Source organism: Gossypium raimondii, chromosome 11, assembly GCF_025698545.1.
Source record: "Gossypium raimondii isolate GPD5lz chromosome 11, ASM2569854v1, whole genome shotgun sequence".
Taxonomy (NCBI): Eukaryota; Viridiplantae; Streptophyta; class Magnoliopsida; order Malvales; family Malvaceae; genus Gossypium; species Gossypium raimondii.
Window position 1 is genome coordinate 1,316,745 of NC_068575.1, and position 18,613 is coordinate 1,335,357.

General features: G+C 35.5%; 2 protein-coding genes across 3 annotated transcripts; both read left to right on the forward strand.

Moving 5' to 3' along the window:
- Positions 1-114: 114 nt before the first annotated feature.
- LOC105761696 (digalactosyldiacylglycerol synthase 1, chloroplastic) lies at positions 115-6,171 on the forward strand. Of its 2 annotated transcripts, none has more exons than XM_012579594.2 (8): positions 115-802; positions 2,176-2,208; positions 3,335-3,422; positions 3,866-4,353; positions 4,445-4,711; positions 4,836-5,185; positions 5,265-5,795; positions 5,920-6,171. In XM_012579594.2, the coding sequence occupies exons 1-8, from the start codon at positions 179-181 to the stop codon at positions 5,927-5,929; spliced, it is 2,391 nt and encodes a 796-aa protein (XP_012435048.1). In that variant the 5' UTR covers positions 115-178; the 3' UTR covers positions 5,930-6,171. The 2 variants fall into 2 exon arrangements, with proteins under 2 accessions (XP_012435048.1, XP_052479797.1); XM_052623837.1 differs by having other exon boundaries at positions 3,941-4,353.
- Positions 6,172-7,196: 1,025 nt separating this feature from the next.
- On the forward strand, positions 7,197-18,282 carry LOC105761686 (uncharacterized). Its single transcript, XM_012579566.2, has 28 exons — positions 7,197-7,570; positions 7,728-7,822; positions 8,195-8,291; positions 8,478-8,582; positions 8,743-8,905; positions 9,650-9,770; positions 9,921-9,983; positions 10,055-10,135; positions 10,262-10,356; positions 10,449-10,599; positions 10,833-10,919; positions 11,718-11,837; positions 11,920-12,048; positions 12,128-12,225; positions 12,322-12,445; positions 12,636-12,743; positions 12,831-12,969; positions 13,622-13,723; positions 13,813-13,873; positions 14,013-14,079; positions 14,350-14,529; positions 14,632-14,742; positions 15,195-15,359; positions 15,457-15,615; positions 15,771-16,004; positions 16,537-16,707; positions 16,995-17,104; positions 17,566-18,282. Exons 1-28 carry the CDS (start codon positions 7,408-7,410, stop codon positions 18,122-18,124), a joined length of 3,858 nt encoding a protein of 1,285 aa, XP_012435020.1. The 5' UTR covers positions 7,197-7,407; the 3' UTR covers positions 18,125-18,282.
- Positions 18,283-18,613: the final 331 nt, after the last annotated feature.

Consider the following 18,613-nt stretch of genomic DNA (forward strand, 5'->3'; position numbering starts at 1 on the left):
ATCTAAAAGTCTCCTTACGTGGCATCCTACGTGTCAGTTTCCCACTTCGAGAATTGTTTACAAACGCGCGCACATAGAGCACCATCTTTAAACCGTTAAATAATATATTCTCACGCTCTGTTAGATCCGAATGAAGGGTTTTTTTTTTTGGTAACGGAAAAAGAACTCAAACCCTAAGATGAATTTTCCCGCCATGAACAACGGGAGACAAACTCCGGCGATGGAGACGGCGGCGGACTCAAGTTCGAGTGCTTTCTCGTTCATTTCGAAAGGGTGGAGAGAAGTACGTGATTCGGCCGACGCAGATTTACGGCTCATGAAAGACCGAGCGAACTCGTTCAAGAATATCGCAGCGAGTTTCGATAGGGAAATTGAGAACTTGATTTACTCAGCGACACCGACTTTTACGGTACCGCCGATCCGACAATCTTCGGAGATCGAATTCATGAAGAAACTTCATCCTAAGATGTCGGAGTTTCGTCGGGTTTATTCGGCGCCGGAGATTAGCCGGAAAGTGATGGAGAAATGTGGACCGAGGGCGAACTTAGGGATAGAGTTGTCGAGAATAAGGAGTACGATCGCGGCGGAGGTGTTTGGAACCGTGGAGGAGGATATGAAAGGAATTATCGAATTTAATAAGGTGAGGAGTGAGAAGCTTAACGAGGAAGGGCAATTTGGGGAATGGGAACCAATTCGAGTGTTGAAGACAAGGTTCAGGGAGTTTGAGAAGAAAAATTCGACAGTTGAAATTTTTGCTGGATTTAAGAAGAATGAGTTTGTGGAGAAAGTTAAGTCGAGTTTGGTAAGGTTCTGCTTTTGTAGTGGCTGAGACTTGAAACTACCTTTTCTTTTTTGATGTTAATTTATTTGTGTGAAGTAGTTAGGAGTTAATCTTTAAGTTTTAGAAGGGCATAAAATTAATGGATGCTTTATACAGGGATTTTTTGTTGTAGAATACTCTAACTGGAACCTTTTAGGAAGTGGGGAATTTTGATTAATATAGAGTGCCTGCTGTAATTACAGACTTGAAGTGTTTAGGATACTGAATTGTCTAACTAAATCAAAATGTTAGAAAATCTCAGAAGTCCATTGGAGGTTTTAATAAGCTTGACTGATTTTTTATGTTAAAAAATAATTTAATGGGTCTTAGAAGATTCATTCTCTTCCTAGTCAAGGGTTTGATTGAATCTTAGACCGTGACTATTAAGTGGGAAATTCTATTGTTTCATTTTTTATTATGGTTTCTTGGATGTAGTTTAAATCAGAATGGGCATGTCAGTGATTTGAATGAAGACGGTGTCCTTATGATTTAAAAGGATATGAAAATTATGGTAATGTTTGGATTCTAAGGCCTTCACCTTGTAAACTATCCGCCAAAATAAACACGGTAGTTATGGCTTTTAAAGGCCAAATCCAATGGACATTTATTATTGTCTAGTAAGAGGACGATCTAATAATGGCTGCTTTAGAATTATTGTCTTAATCTATTGGTTCATATCCCCAGGCTATAGATGCAGTGAGTACTGTTGCAAAGAGCATGCTTCCAGACCTGAAGGGTAGTAAGGCTGGTTTTCCTGCTTTAGTTCTATTGCATTCATCAACCTCTAACAGTGAGTGTTAGCTTAGCCTAATTGGTTATTTGGTCCTTCTTTTACTTTGATACACTTAGTACTTCAAAAGTAGTATCTGAACTGATTCAATTTCCCTATTAGGAAGTACCATTTTCTTTTCTTACTGATTAGGCATTGTTCAGAAGAGCAAATAGGTCATGGTATTTAGGAGGAAGTATATACCTTTTCTTTTGACCAATCAATTACACCAGGGCAATTGAAACAAATATTCTTTAATTTGTATTATGGGAATCACTTACTCTTGGTGCCATGCTAATAAAGTATAAATTTATTTGTTTAGAACATAAAGTTTCTGTGATGGAAAAAGTGGTGTAACTTGAAGCATAATAATTTTAATTTGCTCACCCTATAACATTCAATAAAAGCAGGCGTTTTGTTCTATTTGTTGCTAACCATCCAGCTCTAGTTTATGGTTTTTAGTTCTATGTTGAACATTTTAGCTTTCAAATCTTCTGTTTGTATATTCTAGATGTTTATGTTATGATCTTTTTATCTTGATTACTGTAATTTAAAAATCCTTTTGGAATGTGTGTTTATTTTGCAGAAAGCAATTTGCAAGGAGCCTCAAGAGTCAAAGGTTCCCCCGTCTCTTCCTTTTAGTGATAAATTTTGATTTTCTTGATGCAGTCATGCCATTTATACATTTCTGCAAAATTTTTCTGTTTATTGTCAAGGATCATAAAAGATATTTATAAGGTTTTACAATTAAAATAGTTCTTTATAAAAGAATCAAGACTGAAACTCTTTGTGATGTTAGGCAATAACTAGGCTGTCGAGTTGGGTCTTTTTAGCTACTGGATGCTTGCATTTATTGGATGGTTGGTTATTTGGTTGGGATTAGGACAGATTTTATAGCTTAGCTTCATTTGTGGGAGTCCACATATGTATTTTAAAATAAATTCCTACCAAAATGGCTTGAATTTAAATGTATACTTCATCTTCTACCGCATCTTTGACATTCCTCTATATTTTAAGGCTACTTCTATGTTGTATCATTCAATAGCCAATTCTTTGGGTTGATTAAAGTTGACAGCAGCTTGTAAGGGGATTTAACACCTCTTTACCTTGGGAATTGGAAAGCTTATCTAGCTGGAGAAGCAGCAAACTGTGCTTGTTGAATCCATGTAAAAATTTCAAAGAAAAAGCAATTTCCTTTTGCTGATTGATGTCTTTTTTTGCTTTGAACGAAGATAAATCTATTTATTACCTCAAGTTTTGCAGCCATTTTAACTGAATATTTATTGTGTTTGAATTTATGGAAACATTTTCTTATCTCTGGAGTTTCAACCTATACCTTTTGTCCATGCGCTTTTGATTTTCAGTGGATGTGATAGATAATGCTGTTGCAAGCTACCATATGTCAATAGACTATACAAGTATAATGAACCAAATTTATCATGTACAAGTATAAGCCACCATATGTCAACAGACCATGCATGTTCTGGATTAGAGATAATGTTGGCTTCCTCAGTTATTTCTAATTTCTCAACTAGCATTAGCAATGCTTTCATCCTGGCCACCTCATTATAAACATCTTTACTGGAGGATGGAGCCAACTCCTTTGGGATGGTTAATTTAAGCAAGGCCCTAACTTTTAATGGATATCATGCATATGCAAACATAATTGGATTTTAAGATGCTTGGTAAAATAGGTGTTGCATTGCGCTGTGCTGAATGCTTTTGTATTTTCCTGTTTGCTGTAGGAAGTACCACCGCTGGATGTGCCGGAGTTATTAGCAGTTTTGGTGAGGCAGTCTGGCCCTTTTTTGGATCAATTTGGCATCAGAAGAAGTAAGTAGCTTTATCTCGCTTATTTTTGTTGAGTTCAAATTTTACATTCCTGATCAGCTTTTGGTGTGATCTATTATTCTTGTGAATGTGACTGTATTTACTTGAAGGGTTCTGTTCTCTTGTTCCTGCTTTTATTATGATTTCCTTTCTAGGGCCGTTGTAGTTTGTATTTGAGTTCATATATTCTGTCTATAAGAAAATTGTAAGAAAGCTTCATCTGTCCAATTTAACTAGGTGCTTTTTCTCCTGGATTAAATTGGGGCAGCATCTTTAATTGCCATTTCTGTGAAACAGTCATGAAACTTCAATCTTTGAAATAATCCAGACATTGCTCTCTTCTGGGAGTAGTGAGGCTGAATAATTAACAGTCTTCTGTTCACCTTTCTGCAACCATTCCTTCTAAGAGCAAGTGGTTTTTACTGTTTTCTTAAATGTGGTTTCAGATCTATGTGACAAGATAGTTGAAAACTTGTGCAGCAAACGGAAGAATCAACTTGTTTTGCGCTCCCTTGTTGCAGGAGAACCCCCTGCTGTCGACCCTGATAAGATTAGCGATGAACTGGATTTAAGGATAGCCAGTGTCCTTCAAAGTACAGGGCATTGCAGTGAGAGAGGTGGCTCTTGGACAGACTTCATGAAGCCTGATGTTACAGATGGGAAAAGGCATGTTGCCATTGTTACTACTGCCAGCCTTCCATGGATGACAGGAACTGCTGTGAACCCACTTTTTCGAGCAGCATACTTGGCAAAATCGGCAAAACAAAAAGTCACGCTCTTGGTTCCTTGGCTTTGCAGATCTGATCAAGAACTTGTTTATCCAAACAATCTCACTTTCGGTTCCCCAGAAGAGCAGGAAAATTATATACGTAACTGGCTCGAAGAAAGCGTTGGTTTTAAGGCTGATTTTAGAATCTCCTTTTATCCAGGAAAGGTAATCCTTGATGCACTACATTATGTTATATTCGATTATATCTGTCAAATAGATTTTATAAGTGACATCTTTTTTGCATATTGTTTCTTAGTTTTCGAGAGAAAGGCGAAGCATAATACCTGCTGGAGATACTTCTCAGTTTATCCCATCAAAAAATGCTGACATTGCTATTTTGGAAGAACCAGAACACTTGAACTGGTACCATCACGGTAAACGCTGGACTGACAAATTCAACCATGTTGTTGGTATTGTCCACACAAATTACTTGGAATACATTAAGAGGGAGAAAAATGGTGCTCTACAGGCTTTCTTTGTGAAACACATCAACAATCTGGTCACTCGAGCACATTGCCACAGGGTGTGTATAAATTTTGTTTTATGCTTATTTGCATCTCTGAGCATAATTTTTTATCAGTCATTCAAAAGTCTTACGGTAAACTTGAGAATTGTTCTTTGTTTGTTTGTTTGTGTTCACCCTTCAGGTTCTTCGTCTTTCTGCTGCAACTCAAGATATGCCAAAGTCTGTGATTTGCAATGTTCACGGTGTAAACCCGAAGTTTTTGAAAATAGGAGAAAAAGTTGCTGCAGAAAGGGAACTTGGGCAGCAAGCTTTTTCTAAAGGTGCATACTTCTTAGGCAAGATGGTTTGGGCAAAAGGATACAAAGAGCTGATAGATTTGCTGGCAAAGCACAAGAATGATCTCAATGGTTTCAAGTTGGATGTCTACGGGAACGGTGAGGATGCACATGAAGTTCAGAGTACCGCTAAGAGGTTGGATTTGAATCTTAATTTTCAAAAGGGAAGGGACCATGCAGATGATTCTCTTCAGGGGTAAGGATCCTCTAGGCAAGTTAACCATTGTTTTGGTATGGTCTGTGTAACTTTCTAACGTTATCTTCTTGTCCCGAAGGTACAAAGTCTTCATAAACCCTAGTGTCAGTGACGTGCTCTGCACAGCTACTGCGGAGGCACTTGCAATGGGAAAATTCGTAGTATGTGCAGACCATCCATCGAACGAGTTCTTCAGCTCATTTCCCAACTGTCTAACTTACAAGACACCTGAAGACTTTGTTGCTAAAGTGAAAGAAGCACTAGCAAATGAGCCTCAACCGCTGACACCGGAACAAAGATACAACCTATCATGGGAGGCTGCAACCAAAAGATTTATAGAATATTCAGAGCTCGACAGAATCTTGAATAACGAATATAGCGCTACAACAATTAGAAAATCAAACGGAAAAGCAATTGCAAGATCGGTTTCAATGCCAACCCTCTCAGAGATGGTCGATGGAGGAATAGCATTTGCTCACTATTGTCTTACAGGGAATGAATTCCTTCGACTTTGCACTGGAGCAATACCAGGTACTCGGGATTACGGAAGACAACATTGTAAAGACCTTCATCTCTTACCTCCACAAGTCGAAAGTCCAATCTATGGCTGGTAAGTGGATGTAGAAACTATATTGACAATGAGCTACTAACCATGGTTGTTAGTATAAAGGTTTTTTTTTGTACTTCAGTTTAAGATATGCTTGTCCGGGACTTAATCTCGTTGGCTTATGCAGTTATCTTTAAGAAGTAGCCTCCAGCAAGTACGAAGTTCGGATTCCATCGTTCCTTCTTTCTTTCGAAGAAAAAAAATACATATATTAGTTTCTGAGGACTGGAATCTATATAGCCTTTCCACTATTGTTTCATAGATTACAAATATTTAGATAGATAGATGATGAAATTGAATGATTCTCTGGTGTAAGTAAATTATGATTTTACATGTCAGCGCAAGCTGTGTAATAAAATGGTGGCAATTTTCCATGTTATTGTACTTCTTTTAGGGTTTATCTTTTCTGGGTTTAATTTGGCTTTTAATTTTACTGGTGAAAAATGTGTGCAATCAAACTAATAATTGAGCTCATGGTATAATTAAACAGAGTTATGTAGTTAATTTTTTTAAAAATTAAAATAATACATTTTATAATTAAATTTTTAAAAAATATTATTAAAATATTAGTTTGAGTTGATGGCATTTGATCCGATCAAATTTGCAATAAGTTGAATTTGATTTGATTTGACCATAAAAAACTTGACAACTTCGAACCTGTCTAGTTTAAACTTTAGTTGACTTAAACTTGAAACTAATTTGTATTTGAAGCAATTTTGTCAAGGATTAAATTTTGGTCCAAACACTTGACACATTAATATTCTTTTTAGTGAGGATTTGTCTTTTGATCTTATTAAAGACACAAGTGCATTAAGAGACGAAATTCATAGATAAAAATTGCCTCGTCATATAAGTATACAAAAGATTGAAAAGTTTGCTATAAGTGAACTTTGAACCATACTTTAAACGAGGCATGAGAGCAAATTGGGTACCACTTGCTTGCTCTCTAAGTTAATAAAGTTTGTACACAAAATCCTCGATAAAAATGATATTATATTTATTAGAAAAGTTATTAATTTCAAACAAACGATTTCTTACAAAAATTTTTAAAAAAAATAAAAATCCCTTGAATAAATCTAAACCCAAAATAACAATTTAAAATAATTTAAATCTATAATAACGTGACCTAAAAACTCCAACATCAAAACAAAAATTAGAAAACACCCAAAACAACCTAAAATACTTGGAAATTGTAAAATTCAAATTAACATAATCTAGATTGATTTAATTCGAAACCAATCTCACCTGCCCAATTGATAGATCTACCTTCAGCAGACCTTGTCTCTAAGAGATTGGGCCAATTGAATTTATTGGACACAAAAATTTTGGGTTTGGGTTTGCCATAGCTACTGTTCTCACAGTCCAATATTTGATTTTTCTCAACCATTTTCTTTGAGATTCATTTCGTCTTCTACCTCTCCGTCACACAAATTTTCAAAACCTTCATTTCACACCAAATCAAAGATCGGATCCAACAATCGCCACTGAAGACGAAGCTATATATACTCCAATCTCAATTCCTTCTCCAAAGCCTCCGAGTTAACTCGCCCTCTGAAAGTCTCAATCGACTCATTAGCTTTCAGCAAAACGACAATCGTCGGAGAGGGCGAGAGTGATGGCGGATCCGGCCAGCACGCCACTTGGAAAAATGCTATTGGAGGAGATCACTCCTGTTGTTATGGTACTCTGTACTCCATACGTAGAAGAATCTTGCCTTAAGAACGGTCTTTCCTTAATTCAATTGCTTTCCCCTTTCTGCGACTTCACCAACATTGACGGTGAGTAATTCAAATATATATGTGTGTGTGTGTGTGTATACATACGCATTTTAATATGTACATTTATCCGTATTTTTGTGTCTGTGTGTCTTAACATTTTAGGTGATTTCTTGTTTTGTTGCTTTTTGTTTTACTTATCTGAGATTTTTGGTGGTAGTGCCTGTAAGGACGGCGAGTGATCAACCCTACAGGCTGAGGAAGTTCAAATTGCGCTTGTTTTACTCCTCAGATATTCGACAACCGAATCTCGAGGTAATTTTCTATTGTGATCACTAGTTTTGTAGCTTAATTATGTAGTGGAATTGTTATGAAATAAATGTTTTAATCAGTTGAATTCAAGTTGGTGGATAATGAAATTTTGGTTATTTAGGAACGTAATTAACAACACTAGTAGGCTAGTAGTTGAGTTGGCAGCTACTGAGAGAACTATTTCGGTTTAAATAGACCTAGCATTGATTCCTGAGTTTGATTAAGTATTTTAGTATTGGAATAATTTGGAACAATGGTTTATTTGAGGGATTATATTACATTGCAAGATGATTTAGTTGATTTGATTCAAGCTCCACAGTGCATGTGCATCTTATAGTTGGTTTCTTATGTTGAATATAAATGTTGATCTCCTAGGTAGCAAAGGAGAGGCTAAAGAAGGTTATTACCCATGTGGGAGAGAAAAATTTTCTCGAATCTTCAGACCCATCTCAAGTTAACAATCTTCTCTCTAGTAAGTTTACATTTGATTTTGATATTTTTAGTATATTAGCGGTTTGTTTCCTTGGTGGTTAGTTTTTTGTTTTTAATATACTATTGAGATTGTCTGATTTCATTGCATGCCCTTTTTTTGTGGTTTTATTAAAACTTCACCTTGCTGCTTTGATTTATATATGGTAATTTTTTTTTTGTTTTGCAGGGCCTGAGTCTGAAATGTTACCATCGTGGTTTCAGTTTTTTAACAAAGAGCTTGTACGTACCTTGTCTTTTTCAGATCATGAAGCTTTTGACCATCCTGTGGCATGTAAGCTTTGGAAATTTATCAGATAAATTTCTTGCTTTTTTTCATGTTGGTATTGTTAAGATCTACTAATCTTGTTTCTTTCACTCACGGCTTCTGTTACATGTTTATTCTAGATATCGCATTCAGTTGTTGATTGTTTCTTGTCCAAAATGATTTCTAGGCCTTTTGGTTGTGTCGTCGAAGGATGATGAACCCGTAAACAGATTTGTAGACCTCTTTAACACCAACAAATTGCCTTCTCTTCTCAATGACGGTGCAATGGACCCAAAGATAATGAAGCATTACTTACTTTTGCACGATAATCAAGATGGCCCTTTCAATAAGTATGCCAGACTTTCTTATCTGGTTATGTTTGAAATTATTAAGTGCAATAAGCATGACAACGATGCTTTTGAATACTGATATATATAATTTCATAAGAACATGCATGCCTGTTTTGGCTTAACCTTTTATTTTTCTGTTTTAAGTTGGTGGAGCAAATGTCCAGATATATATTCTATTCTTCCTCACTTTTCTTATTAGGACACGTAAATGGTGCATGTAAGGCTTGAAAGAATATTTCAGTTCAACCTAGTTGAATGCATTAGATTTACCAACCAGTTGTTCATGTTCAGAGATGAAGCCATGTGGAAAATAAGCAAGACCTGGGTTTGAAGAGCAAAAAACCTGGAATGAGATTCCCATCATGTATGAGAAACCTATTACATGGAATAAGACAAATGAAATGATTTTAGTAGATAACATCCTTGAAGAAGCATGTAGGAAATGGATCACCTTAATGTAAAAATTGGAATAGACTGACACTTGTTGAGGCTGGGGAACAATTTCAGGTCAATTTAGTTTCTATTCATGCCATTCAGGATTTTCTCATATGTTCTGCTTGGTCGAGGGATAGTGTTGATAACATAATCAACAAAAAGGAAGCTAAAGACCTGATATAGGTTGAATAATAATAATTTTATATATTGATGTTAACTCAGCAGGTGCCATGTGAGTGCAGTGAATGTATGATAAGATATTCAGTGCAGCCAGCTGACCATTGTGTTTAATTCCATTTTTGTTTGCAGGGCTACTAAACTTTTGGCAGACATGAGAAATGCATTTGGACAAAATGACTGTCAAATAATTTGCTTTAACTCTTCTCAAGATGGGAAAATCCATCATCAAGATAATCCTTGGGCTCCATTTGTAAATTACTTGACTTTGAGGGATTATTATGTTTCAGTTATTTACTTGTTCATAGGAAAATGTTAGCTGAATCTTATGTTGGTTCAGGGTGCCAGTGAAAGTATATGATAAAGTTAGTCTAATGCTTTAATTCATGTACTTTTGTGACAGAAATCTGATGCTTTACCTACTGAAAATCTTGGTGGTTTCCTCAATCTTGATGACTTAAACGAGGTAACTTTTCTAACACCTTCTTGGGTACTTTCATTTGTAACTCTACTTATGCTTGTATAATTTGGTAACAGATAAAGGATTTTATGCAAGAATTATCATCTAAACATATCATTCCTTACATGGAACAAAAGATACGTGTGTTGAACCAACAGGTATTTTAACTCACAAACTTTCTTCCTTGTGTTCGCATCAGAATTTCAATGTATTGCTTTTTCAAAAAAAGATTATTTCTCAGATTATATTCTTATTCCTTTCATAATTTTTCATATTAAAATTAGGTTTCTGCTACAAGGAAAGGTTTTAGGAACCAAATTAAAAATTTGTGGTGGAGGAAGGGGAAAGAAGATACAATAGACACCCCTAATGGTCCTGTGTAAGTGATGCTGTTCATTCATTGAGATTCGAGTCTGCTTCTAGTTTCTTCTCGAGTTTATCCTAATTTAGTTTTATTTTCTCTGTTTATAGGTATACCTTTAATTCAATTGAATCCCAGATTAGAATCTTAGGTGACTATGCATTCATGTTAGGAGACTATGAACTTGCACTATCGAATTATCGCCTAATTTCCACCGATTACAAGCTCGATAAAGCCTGGAAGCGCTATGCTGGTGTGCAGGTTGCTTCAATTCTCTCTCTTTTTTATTTTTTTTAATACCATTTTCTCTGTTCTTTAAGTTGATTCTTTTTCTGTTTCTTTACTGGCTTGGCTGTCATTTCATGGAGAACACGGATTGCTGTTTATTCTCATTGTAATAGATCTCATGAAAGTTTTTTGCTGTATATTTGGGCTTGTTTCTGGATTTATTGTACCTATTTTGCAACCTTACCATGTCTTGTTCATTTCTTCAGGAGATGATGGGGCTTACATACTTCTTGCTTGATCAATCAAGAAAAGACGCAGAGTACTGCATGGAAAATGCATTTAATACTTATTTAGTATGTATAGTTCTTGGCTCCTGTTTTTTTTCTTGCAACTATTTTAGGCTTTAGAACTGAATATAGTCCATCAGATATGGCTATCTATAACATGGAACCTTTGGTTTTCAAGCTGAAGAAGAGAATTCATTCACTTGATAAGTATGAAAAATCGAAACTGCTAAATCTAAGTGCACTAATTCTAGATATCATCATTATTTTTCTGTACATTAAAGTACCTGTTTGATATGCCATTTCTGCCTCAAACTATCAACATCTTTAACATCCTTTTGCTATAGTTAGCATGGGTACTTCCTTTTAGATTAACAGTTAGGTTTGAACTGTGAATTAGATTTCTGTGGCTGCTGGGATTGAAGAAGTTATTATGCGAATGACATAGGACAAATTTGGCAAAGTCTTCTGCATGTGATTTGCTGTGGATGGGGATTGTGGCTTGTAATAGCTTGGTCAGATGGAAGTTGTTTTTGTCATAATCCAGTGGTAAACTCAGTGGGTTCTCCAGTGAAGTAAACCCCTTGGCGTATGAAAAATGTCCTTAATTGTTGTTTCCTTATATACTGGTCCAGTTGATAACGAGTAAAGAATTTATGGTATTGGGGATGATAGGGGAATTTTTGTTTTGCTAGAATGAGCTAGGTCTTATATTGTTTTGTGTGAGTAATTAGGATCAGGTTTGGTGACAGTCATGACAATTAGGAATGGTTGATATCAAGATAACTTTAATATGTAGCAAATTCCAATTGAGTGTTAATACCTCCCATTGATTTTTCTGTTTCTTTTATTATTCAATTCATGCAGAAACTTGGATCAGCTGGCCGACGAAATACTACTAGATGTGGTCTCTGGTGGGCAGAGATGCTCAAGACAAGAGATCAGCTTAAAGAAGCTGCTACTGTTTATTTTCGCATTTGTGGTGAGGTAATGTTCTATTTCCTTGGAATTGCTTTGGGTGAGTGAATATTATCTGCCACTCACAACCTTTTTTAATTTTTTCCCTTAGGATACTTTACATTCGGCTGTGATGCTTGAGCAAGCATCTTTTTGCTACTTGTTATCAAAACCACCAATGTTGCATAAATATGGGTTTCATCTTGTTCTCTCTGGTGATCATTACAAAAAATGTGATCAGGTTATCCAAAACCCTCAAGTATTGTGAGAATATATCAAATCCTCCCTCTTCTAAAATTTTACCATCTCTTCTTCTGCAGATTAAACATGCAATTCGCACATATAGAAGTGCTATTCCTGTTTATAAGGGAACCACTTGGAGTCTCATCAAAGATCACGTTCATTTCCACATTGGACAGTAAGCTACATATATGGTGCAGCTGGGCTCCTCTATGAATGTAGTGGTTGCAGAGTTTTATTGTGGTATTTTTCTAATAAAACTCACTTGACGTAGGTGGTATGCTTTACTTGGCATGTATGATGTTGCTGTCACTCATATGTTGGAGGTCTTGGCCAGCACTCATCAGTCAAAGACAACGCAGGAGCTCTTTCTGAGAGATTTTCTTCAGATTGTCCAGGTGGATCTGAAGTTAATTTGATTTCTGTTATGCTTTGTTGACTCAGGAATCCAAATTTACAGGAGCTTCTTAGATCATAGAAAATCTACCCTATGTTTGGAAAGTGGGTTTGTCTAATTAGTTTGTTAGGTGCGTGCAAGTTTAACAGGATTGTCTAATTACTACTTTTTTTTTTTCATGGATGATACAGAAAACTGGGAAGACATTTGAGGTGCTCAAACTTCAGTTGCCTGTTATCAACATTTCCTCCCTTAAGGTCATTTTTGAAGATCAGAGAACTAATGCATCTGCTGCAGCTGTAAGTTTTGTTCGTCTGGAATAGTGATTTTTTGCTCAATGTTAATGGACGATGTCATAGACTCATACATATTTCATTTTTTTTCAGGCTAGAGTCAAAGAAAGTTTATGGCGTTCACTGGAGGAGGACATAATCCCATCGTCTACTGCCAGGTCCAATTGGCTGGAATTACAGTCAAAGATTATGCCAAGAAAGTATAAAGAATCAAATATTTGTGTGGCAGGAGGTATGAAGATTATAGTGCAACATATAATGTTAATAATTGTTTTCTAAACTTAGAATACTGTCAAGACAATATTAGAAGGTTTCTGGTTGGCTGCTGGTTCAAATTCTGCTATTTAGCAACAAAGTATACTGCAGATGTTAGAAATTGGGGTCAGCCTCACAGACTAAGATCCTTTACTGCAAAATTTTGTGTTCAAGTTCCTTATTGCTTTATGCAAATTCTATTTACCAACCTATTCTTCGTATTAGGGTATCCATTTCTACAACTTTGTCTTTTCAATCTATGGAGTATGACATGATATTGGGATTTTAGAGTAGAATGCATGAAATTGACTCATATATGCGACATGCACTTATATTCTTTATGTTGGCAATGATTCCATTGACAGTGAATGAGATTTTTCAAGTATTTATTGTTCAATTCAGCTGTCTTGTACTGTTCCTTCCCTAACATAGTGTCAAGGATTTTGCATTCCTAGGGAGGAATATTAGATTCAACTACTAAATTGAAATCTAAAACTTTTACTCATAGTAATATAAGATGGTCATTTCTTAGATAACAAAGAGAATATGTAAGAGGCATAATTTATTGTTGCATTAATGGATTTCTTTTTTCTGATATATTCTTCTTCTTCTTCTTCATCTGTTTGCAGAAGCATTAAAAGTGGATATTGAATTTAAAAACCCTCTACAAATCCCTATTTCTGTCTCAAGTGTTTCTTTGATGTGTGAGCTCTGTGCAAATCCTGAAGAAGGCAAGCTGCCAAAGTCTGTTTCCTTTTTCTTTTGGCATTTCTTCGTTTCAACTCTATATTGATTAAATTGGTTTTGAATCATCACACAGATGCTAATAGTTCGAACAATGAGGTCCAGAATAATGAAGACAGAACATCAACCTCCTCTGGGTATGTGTTTTTCTATTCCTGTATACAGGTGTATGTATATATGCATACATGCATTTACAGTATTCCTCCTGTTGGGAGGTTCCAATATTTTATTGCTGTATGCAACTGCTGATATGGGTGTTTTGCATGATGACTGCAGGGATATTAACTCATGTTTGATTTTATCTGAGGTTGACTTTTCCTTAGAAGGGGGTGAAACAACTGTGGTGCGTATTTTACAAGAATACTTGAATATTTTATAGATGGGAGTGTTGGTATGGATTGTCATTTACATCAGTTATACTTGTGAATATTTCTTAATGTTTAATTGGTTTTATGGACTGTTATAGATTTATTGTATTGTGTAGGAAAGTGAAATTATGAGGAAGAGCAGCTATATCACCTAATTGATGTTCTTATCCATGGTGCAGTGTAATTAAAACGCTTTTCTCATTAGTTACTAAAATTTTTTGAACATTTCTGTATCTTATTTTCAGGTGCAACTAACTGTTACTCCAAGAATAGAAGGCATTCTGAAAATTGTTGGTGTGAAATGGAAATTGTCAAGTGCAGTGGTGGGTTTATGTAATTTTGAGTTTAACCCTGTGAACAGAGTTGTCAGGGGAAGAAGGAAACAGCATTCTCCTAGCAGTGACTTGAAGTTTCTAGTGATTAAGGTGCTTGTGTTTCATCTAAACCTGCTTTTATTTTAGTGTCCCTTGCTCCATCTCTCTTGTGGAATTGCATCTAACTTACACTGTTTTTTTATGAATGTCTAGAGTCTACCCAGACTTCAGGGTTTTATTCATTCTTTACCAGAAAAAACCTATGCGGGAGACTTACGGCCTCTTGTGTTGGAACTAAGTAACCAATCAAAATCTCCTGTCAAGGTACAGTTTTCTTTACCCATTTTAGTATTATAATCTTTCTATATTGCTTCTGACTGAGTTAGTTTCAACCAACTTTATTTCATTCTAAACAATTTCAATTAGATGAAGGTGGACCATTGGTCTGACCATGATCAATGGTTAAACCACGAGCCATATTTTGTGGTTACCTACTACTATGTTCTTTCATAAAACAGTGAAATTATGTTAAACTATCAAGTGCTTTTTCTTGGTAAGAATCCCTAATGCTTAGCTTAGCCTAGCTAAAGATTGGTATGCCTGTATGGTTTGTATTGCTTGGTCTAGCCTCAAGTGAAGCCTGAGCTCCGAAGGGATTAATTAATGTGGTTTTCCTTCATATATGTAAATTCAAACTTGTTTTGTGTCTTCTATAAAATGAATTATTTTAATGGTTATTTGTTCTATAACATGGGTTATTACAATGTTTTCGATAGAACCTAAAGATGAAGATCAGCAATCCTAGATTTCTATATGCTGGGAACCAAAAGGAGTTGAATGCAGACTTTCCTGCATGCTTAAAAAAGAAGATGAATGTTGAGAAAAGCGGCAGGCATGCTAATGTTAATAAAACATTGCAGAATTTGTATCACTTTCCTGAGGTAATGTTTCACTGTGTATGTTTTACTGAATATTATATCAAGTCGGTTGTACCTCATGGTTTTTCATTCATATATTTTGCATTTGTCAATGCTTCAGGACATATCCGTGCAGGAGGAAACATCATTATCATGGCCTCTTTGGTTTCACGCTGCTGTTCCTGGAAATATTCCTTTGTACATTACAATATATTACGAAATGGAAGGTGTATCAAGCATCATGAAATATCGCACTCTACGCATGCATTATAATTTGCAGGTAAGTTCTTGAACAGAGAAGGCTGTTCTTATCTGTTTATTAAAGAACCTATATATATTTCAAATGGTCATTTAAGTGGTCATACGTGTTTTTTGCCTCTTTTAATATCAGTTTACTACTTGGCTATTCTAATTTATTCTCTTCATTTCTGCTAGGTTTTACCTTCATTGGATGTATCGTTTCAACTTAGTACTCGCCCATCAAGATCGCAAGAGTTCCTCTTGCGCATGGATGTTGTCAACAAGACGAGTTCCGAATGTTTTCAGGTTCATCAGTTGTCGTCTGTTGGGCAGCAATGGGAAATCTCATTGCTTCAACCTGTTGATAGCATCTTACCTTCTCAGTCTTTATTTGCTGGCCAGTCACTTTCGTGTTTCTTCATGCTTAAGGTTGGTACAACTAGACAAGAACTTACACTTTGGATTATTCATCTTGTCTAAAATATTTATCTACTAATTGTTCTCCTTTTAATTTGTTCATCGAAGTTTTATACTACTTGGCTGTTACATGTGCAAAGCCATCATTAGGTGACTTTTGTCAGGCTTTGGCTTGAGGGTGTTTGATCAAATGCCTTCCTATTGGTACCATGGGACAGTATAATAACTTTAAATCATGATGGTGTACCTTTGAACCTAAGCCAACTTCGATGCCCATTGATAAAAACCTTACAAACTGTAAAAACGATTGCAATCCATACTGGAGTAACTTGATCTCTAACCTTGTAGATTTTGCATAAGTTGCAATTCTACCTTGTATTTGTCTATGAACGTTATCCCGTTTTAGTATAAATATGTTATTGGCTACATATTTTCTTGTTAAAGATTTATTTGTCATCTCGAGTTCTTCTATTGCCGAGTAATATTTGTTTGTTTCTTTCAGCATTCACCTGTTGACTTAATTATACTCAAAATTTCCCTTCAGGATCGCAGGAGGTCATCAACTTCTGAAGATAGTATTCCTTCTCTTTCACATATTCAAAGTGACGTAAGGTTGGGCCCTCAGGATAACAGTGAAGCCTTCTTTGATGTATCGAGTTCACCTTTGGCCGATTTCCATGACTGTGAAAGATCATCCCGGGGAATGTCATCTCAGGTTGTTAATTTTCTTGCCCTTACGTTCTTTGTTTGTATAACAATCAACCAGAATGTCGTATCCTTATGTTGATTATTATACTTCATCATTACCATTAGAGTTAAAATTTGACTTGGGTTAGATTTTCTCATATCTATATCACCATTTCATTCTCCATTCTCAAGCTTGTATTAACAATGATGTCTCCTGTTTTTAGATAAATAGATCGGATTGGTTATTTTTCGATTCTTTCAATCTTTTACACTAGCTAGCTCATGCTTTTGGCTTTTATATTTTTCTTGTACCAGGGGTGTGAATATAAAGTTGATTTCGTGTTCATCACTCAACTGCTGAAGGGTAATAGTGATTCCAGTTCTAATACACCACTTGTGTTTTCCCATCATGCTTGTGATTGCAGGTAAGGCTCGGGCAACCACAATAACTTTCAGGTTAATATAATTTTTTGTCCCCTAAACTTGGCAACTAGGTGCACTTTGGTACTTGTACTTGACAATTAGGTCCAGTTTGATCCTTGAACTTGAAAAAATTGTAAAAGTTTGACGATGTGGTACTCTTAAGATTGTACCACATCATCACCTAGAAAAAAAAAGTGGACATAATGACATGGCACAATTTCAAAAAGCCATGTCCTCTTAACTTTTATGTTTTTCCAAGTTTAGAGATTAAAATAGACCTAGTTATGAAGTTTAAGTACCTAAGTGGACAAAAAAAAGTACACGTACCAAAGTGGTCCTAGTTGCAAAGTTTAAGAGCCAAAAATTGTATTAACTCCAACTTTTAATGAATTGTTAGATGCCACTTAATTCTGATGATTCTCTTTGTTTCAATGTCCTTTTTTCCTTCTCGGTCTTTTGGTAGTCCTTCTAGCATGAGTCCGATATCATGGTTAGTAGACGGACCTCGAACCATTCAACATAACTTCTCGGCTCCTCCATGTGAAGTAAACTTGAAGATGACTATAACCAACTCATCCGATGCCATTGCATCTGTCCATATCAACACCTTTGATTCCCCCAGTAGTAACAACCAACTGATCAACGATGCCACCACATCTCAGCCTCCAGAACACCAATCAGGGTGGTCAGAAATTCCCATCGTGAACGATACAAAGATCATCACAACTGAAGCCCTCACAACCCGTGTTCCCAAATCATTATCCCTCGAAAGTGTCCCCCAATTCATTTGGTCAGGCACAAGCTCCACTAAACTCGTACTTCAACCTCGGTCAACTGCTGAAATCCCTCTTCAGATTTGTGTTTTCACTCCCGGGATATACGACTTATCAAACTACATCTTAAATTGGAACCTTACGCCCGTTAACGATGGAGAAAACCAAGGAGAAGCAAACAAGTCAACCGGAGTTTGCCAAGGATATCCGTATTACCTATCCGTGCTCGAATCTAATTTTAAAGATTAGTTTAATGATTTTTTTACCAGTTTCATTTTATATGCACCATTACTGACGAGATATTTGGTTGTAGTAATTTTTGTAACTTTTTTTCCTCACATTTATGGTGCCTTAAAATGTATAATTCTTGGTATAATAGGAATTTGAGAAGGTAGGAGATGAGTACATTCTTTTTTCTTTTTAATTTGCAAAACAACAATAAGGGTAAAATTAAATATTTTTAAAAGAAAATTGTTTAATTTTGTTATTGATTCATGTGAATGAACTGAGAATTTTTAAGATATTTGGTTTTCGTTCGTTTACATTTGTTTATAAAGTTCAATAAATTAATAATAAACAAGATTTTGATGTTCATAAGTAAGCTTTTTAAATAAATGATTTAAAGCACATTTATTATTAGATTGTTTTAAATGATTAATGTTATTATTATTGTTTGTGTATTTTATTTATAATACGATTATTAACATTTAATTTTTATTAAATATAAAAGAATATTAT

Bases quoted from the DNA above. Each gene is read 5' to 3' on its own strand.
- LOC105761696 (XM_012579594.2), top strand. From the start codon at position 179: ATGAATTTTCCCGCCATGAACAACGGGAGACAAACTCCGGCGATGGAG. The intron at 4,712-4,835 runs GTGTGTATAAAT...TTCACCCTTCAG, and splicing joins CTCGAGCACATTGCCACAGG to GTTCTTCGTCTTTCTGCTGC. The intron at 5,186-5,264 runs GTAAGGATCCTC...CTTGTCCCGAAG, and splicing joins GCAGATGATTCTCTTCAGGG to GTACAAAGTCTTCATAAACC.
- LOC105761686 (XM_012579566.2), top strand. From the start codon at position 7,408: ATGGCGGATCCGGCCAGCACGCCACTTGGAAAAATGCTATTGGAGGAG. The intron at 15,616-15,770 runs GTAAGTTCTTGA...CATTTCTGCTAG, and splicing joins GCATGCATTATAATTTGCAG to GTTTTACCTTCATTGGATGT. The intron at 17,105-17,565 runs GTAAGGCTCGGG...GTCTTTTGGTAG, and splicing joins CATCATGCTTGTGATTGCAG to TCCTTCTAGCATGAGTCCGA.